Here is a 6,140-nt window from a genome sequence, read left to right on the forward strand (position 1 = left end):
AGAAACTGTATACAATCTCTTATTGATGTTACTTGTTAGAACGAATAAGGATAAATTTGAATAGTAATTAGTAATACAAGTAATTTGAATTTCTAAAGTTACATACATTCTTGCTTTCCTAATCAAAAATCCTTCAACAGCTCAATTCTACATGTCCTATAATAAATTTTATATAATTTAAACCCATTTATATATCATCAACCCATATCGCGCGCGCACACGTTCTTCCTGAAGTAAGTTTGTAAAGAAGAGTCAAAAAGGTCGCGGGAAGTAACGCTGGCATGGTGTAATCTGATATATCGACGACTTTGCAACCGTTGTACAAAGGTAACAATGAGTGGGTCCCCCGTTTCCTTCTTCTGTACCATCTGCATAAACAATCATAACTTTGCAGCAGTCTTCGTTAAAAATTTCATATAAACAATCATCAAACTTTTAGAATTTCATAAAAACTATTAACTTAAAAATTAGTACTCCATATATGCTTGACAATGAAAAGTCAAATTCCACTTAAGTCAGGATACAAGATATTATTATGTGATATGAATTAGAAGGCTGCAGTTTTCATTGAGTACTAGTTGATGATCAAATTCAATAATTAGTAAAAATTGTCAGAAATTTACTTGTAAAATCAGGTGTTAATGAACAATTTATAGATAAAAAAAAAAAAAAAAAAAAAAAAAAAAAAAAAAAAACATATGTTTCGATCATAAAAAACAGATCTTTAATTTACCTGTCCAGATCATGAATCGGCTGTAAACAAGTGTTTCCCAAGTCGCCACAATGGCGTGCCAGACGGGGTTGTAATAGAGAGACTCAGGTGACCAAAACAAGTGAGACTAAGTCTCCAAGTATAATATACTGTAAATAGTATGCACGCCCTGATTTCAATGAAGATGAATTTTATGATAAAACGGCCAACAATAACCACTACAAGCAAAAAACGGCCCCAACAAATTAAACAATCTGTGATTATATTCCTTAATAAACAAGGATTTCGATTTTCCCGTCATCTGCACACCCCCACAAAATGTTTTTAAGAGTAAGTGATCACTCTTAGTGTTGTATCTCAAATGGCTGGAATTAAAAAAATAAACAAACGAGCTATAAGATAAATGGGTCAAACATGTCGAAAGTTGCCCAAAGTCTATTAATGGCGAAATGTGACGGATTAATGATTTAATGCTAAGGGATTGAGCTACTAATGATGAATATAATTCATTCTTAAAAACAGCTTATTTTGAGAAAACTAATTCGTAGCTTTTTGTTTCTCTAAGATAGAGATCGAAATGTCAGATTAGAGCTTTCCAAAAATAAACAAAAAAGTTGTCAAATTAGATGACAAGACATTTTGACTATTAAGAGAACCAAATTATTAGGTTGGATATTCAAGTCTTAGAATCTATAAATAAGTATATATTTGTGATACATTCATGATATATTTGTCACTGGTGATGAGTATATAAATAAGTATATCATTTTCTGAAATCATCAATATAGTCTTTTTGGAATCCACGACCCATCGCTACAAGGCCCAAACCTTATGAAGTTACACATTAAGCCTATTAGTATGTACAAAAAGCCCGATTGGGGAACATGCATATCAAACTTCTATACGATGATCCAATAATCAGACCTCAGTTAAGCTGAACAACTCGGTACAGATAACAAATACAGTACTTAACGGAATAGTTACAACTGCCTTAATCTGAGGTTGAAGATGACTCGCTTACAAGTTACAACTAACTAAGGCCCTGTTTGGCTCACGGAATCAAATGGGATTCCGGCGGAATTGGAATTGAATTTAGACACGCGTAATGTCTAATTGTCTAAATTCAATTCCAATTCCGCCGTTGGATTCCGTGAGCCAAACGGGGCCTAATCATCTGGAAAAGTATTTGTGCTATATGTTAAGTGCAACATATCTATCCAAAAACAAGTTGCGACAAACTCCTTTTATAAACTTCTTGGCTTGTTAAAGCAAGGCATCTAATCCATCATGTATCGACATCATACATCAAACATAAAATTTGTCGCAAACAGCAGTGAGTAAGCGCTCCCACAGAAGAAAAAAAAATGATGATATAACTATTCAAATCAAAGATACAATAATTAAGGCAATGCAATACGCTTTGACACTTTGTAAACAAGGGGAGAAAATACTGAAGAGGGTATTTGACATATACAAGAGTGATAATACCATATTTTGAAAGGGACAAGAAATGTGTTACTGGGTCAACCCAAACCTATACATCCTAAAAATGACCCGTTTCAAGTTCCAAACTATTACCCATCCTGAGTACCCGACTAACTCACCTATATTTGCCACCTTTACTTTAAAGGGCTGTGGCAACAACTTTACTGATATTGTTGGGAGTTTAGGACCACACAATAACAGATTCAACTAGTACAAGTTACAACAAATTGATGGGTTGCCCACAACTCATAGTTGAGCTTTCAATTTTCACCATATAAATGAACCCAAAAGACTTAAAGAAACCTATGACCTAACAAAATACTAGATCGGGTCCACCAACACATTATCGTTTTCTATAAAAACACATTGTCAACAACATCGAACATGAGCCCATTGGAGATTGATTTCCTATTTTATCATGTAGATGTGAAGGCAATATCAATATTTGCACATGGAGAATCACATTAAATAATGTACAAAATCATCCGAATCAATTTGCTTCAAGATTTAACAATCACTAGAAAGTGTTGTGATTCTGTTCATATGGTAATCAATTTACATGATCTCCTAGAATTTCAAATGTATATGAATAATAAATAATATAACATTGTTATGTTTAAATAGATCTTACATGTCTATGAGAAGAAAGTAACATTCAGCAGCACAATATGGAAAGCTAATGTGCTTTCACATCCAATTTTATTATTTGTCATATTTAACCACAACATCTAAAACGATTTTTTCCAAACCCTTTATGTTTTTCCAAGAAAATAAAATAAAAAGTTCAATAGACACTAAAAAGGAAAAACAAAGCAATTAGCAGTACACCAAGGAAACTTATACAAGCTGTGGTTACTATTAATTCATACACATGTATCGTATCTAAAGTCCATTATAATATTAAGTAACACACGCATTTTTAAAATGGCGGCAGAAGTATAATGTATGACAGCTATTCTATTTCTTCAAGGTATCTACGCGAAAATGACAGGGAGATGTAAAGTCTTACCATATACAAGGATACACTGCATAAAGGTTTTTTCCACTTGTGTCCATGCATCTTCTTATGTATCACATCGTATTGGAAAAGAGTAGTATTGAAGCAAGTACTCATTATAAGTTTGACAACTATGAAATACACCACAAGATATAGCAGCCATCAAGAAATGCATGGTTAATCAAAATACTCTTCAAACACTATGCCAATTATTGGATTCAGTTTAAAGAATCTCCTAGAAAACCATATGTATTTCAACTTCAATCAAGAACTAAAACTTTTGTTACCAGCCTTACTCATATGTCTTTTTCTGTTAGGTTTCTACATGACAAGAAAAACTTCACGTAACGTGTATTTAGTAGACTTTGCATGTTACAAGCCCCCGGATACTCAAAAGTGCACAAAAGAGTACATGATGAAGAAAGCAAGACACAGTGGATATTTCTCAGATGAAACACTCGATTTCATGAGCAAGGTTTTCGGTAAGTCAGGACTTGGTGATGCAACGTATTTATCAGAACTTTATTTCAAAGAAGTTAACATTACAAGCATGAAAGAAGGAAGAAGGGAAATGGAGATGTCCGTATTTGGGTCGATTGACATTCTATTGGCAAAAACAGGTGTAAGATCTGAAGACATCGGGATCCTAATTGTTAACTGTTGCATTTATAACACTATGCCATCTCTTTCGAGTATGATAGTAAACCGATATAAACTTAAAGAAAGCATAATCAGCTACAATCTTGTTGGAATGGGATGCAGTGCAGGACTCATGGCAATAGGCCTCGCAGATCAGCTACTCCAGGTTAATTTTTCGCAACTTAACTTCACATCACCTATATTGCATAATTACTATTTTTGAAAAGCAATATCCTATAATACTGATATTATTACTAATTTCCACAATACTCTAACTGTATTACTTCTAGTCAAGGTTGAAGAAATCGGAACTAGGGGAGTTTTCGGCGAGACCATTTCTTAGAGTTCTCGGAGAACTCGGGAGTTCTCGGCAGTTGACTTTCGTTGACTTTTGGGATGATTTTTATGATACCCGAGATTTGACCGATTTTTTGCCGAGAAATCAATTTATCTATCGGTCGTTGACCGATTAAACCGGTCGTTGACTTATTTTTTGCCCGATTCCAAAACGAGAACACGGCAGCAACTCCAAAACGATTTCTCGACGAGAACTCGGCCGATTTTTCCGATTTTTGCAACCTTGCTTCTACTGTATTTTGCACTTATTCCTATAAATTTCATGATCTGTTAGGACCTGTAAATATATGCATTCTATAACAATTAAGAAGTAGCAATTCAATTGAGTACTCTGTAGTCTGTAGACTAATAATCAACAACAAATTAGTGAATTACATAACATATTAACAATAACTACTGAAATTGAACAGGTACATGAGGATTCATACGCATTAGTAATGAGTACGGAAAGCATTACCGAAAATGTCTATCTCGGAGACGATCGATCAAAAGTCCTGTCCAACTGCCTCTTCCGCGTCGGCGGATCGGCGATTCTGCTCTCGAACCGCCGTTCCGATCGTCGGAACTGCAAATACGAGCTCCTACACACCGTACACACTAACGAATCAAGCTCCGATCGATCATACAACTGCATAATTCAGGAAGAAGACGACGCCGGAAGAACCGGTATCACCGTCACCAGATATCTCTTCAAAGCCGCATCCGCCGTCGTCCGATCAAACGTAACCGATCTCGGAAACCTAATTCTTCCGGTACCGGAAAAACTCCGTTACGTAACTAATCACATCGCCAGAAAACTTCTACCGACGGCGAGCATTAAACCGTACGTACCGAACTACAGCGTCGCCGTCGATCACTTTCTGCCGCACGTTGGCGGTAAGCCGGTGTTAGATGAGTTACAGAAGAGCTTAGGGTTTGATGAGACTGCAATGGAAGCTTCTAGAATGACATTATACAGATTTGGAAATACTTCCAGTAGTTCTGTTTGGTACGAGCTGGCGTACGCAGAAGCAAAAGGTCGGGTCAAAAAGGGGAACCGTGTTTGGCAAATGGCTTTCGGGTCGGGTTTTAAGTGTAGCAGTGTTGTCTGGCGTGCAAGGAGAACTGTTGATTATGATGAGATGAACCCTTGGACGGCTGAGATTGATGAGTTTCCTGTTGACGTGGATTATGATGATGGGCCCTTACCCTTTTTTTCTGAACCTTCTAATTATATAAAAATAAAAAATATTTAAGGTTTACTTGAGCTATGTTGTTTTAGTTATGAACTTAATTAATTATGCGTTGTAATTTTGATTGAAATTGAAAAGTTTGTGTTGTTTCTGTTTTCAAATGTTTTCAAATGCTAAAAGATACTACTGATTATTTTACAAATTGGAATATGTTATAATATATAAATATATATATATAAATGGATAGTCAATTATTGATACACAAAAGTAATATTATTGTATTACCTAAACTTGTGATATTTTTGCTATAAATAGCCATGAATGCAAGCATTAAACTTGCACCATTTCTCACACTTACAAAGTGTTTCTTTCTTTCTCTCCATTATCATCTTTGTTCTTACACTTCATTATTAGTATTCTAAATCAAGAATCAAATCACTAAAGGTAGTTATAAGCCTACTGAATTATAACATCAAGAATCAAACCACTAAAGGTAGTTATAAGCCTACTGAATTATAACACGTTATCAGCACGATAATCTTAATACTAATTATGGTTGGCTCTGCCACCTAAATGATATATGGTCGGTTATACCACCTAAATAATATATGGTCGACACTGTCGTCTAATTATCATTTATGTTACTAACATTTATATTTCAATTATCTAACATTTATATGGCCGACACTGTCGCCTAATTATCATTTATGTTACTAACATTTATATTTCAATTATCTAACATTTATATGGCCGACACTGTCGCCTAATTATCATTTAT

General features: G+C 34.8%; 1 protein-coding gene across 1 annotated transcript; it reads left to right on the top strand.

The window, feature by feature from the left end:
* The first annotated feature begins 3,396 nt into the window (after positions 1-3,396).
* LOC139874628 (3-ketoacyl-CoA synthase 11-like) lies at positions 3,397-5,425 on the top strand. The gene is made up of 2 exons (XM_071862033.1): positions 3,397-3,999; positions 4,601-5,425. The coding sequence occupies exons 1-2, from the start codon at positions 3,397-3,399 to the stop codon at positions 5,423-5,425; spliced, it is 1,428 nt and encodes a 475-aa protein (XP_071718134.1).
* The last annotated feature ends 715 nt before the right edge of the window (positions 5,426-6,140 follow it).

The sequence above is a fragment of the Rutidosis leptorrhynchoides genome, chromosome 11, assembly GCF_046630445.1.
Source record: "Rutidosis leptorrhynchoides isolate AG116_Rl617_1_P2 chromosome 11, CSIRO_AGI_Rlap_v1, whole genome shotgun sequence".
In the NCBI taxonomy this organism is placed as follows: Eukaryota; Viridiplantae; Streptophyta; class Magnoliopsida; order Asterales; family Asteraceae; genus Rutidosis; species Rutidosis leptorrhynchoides.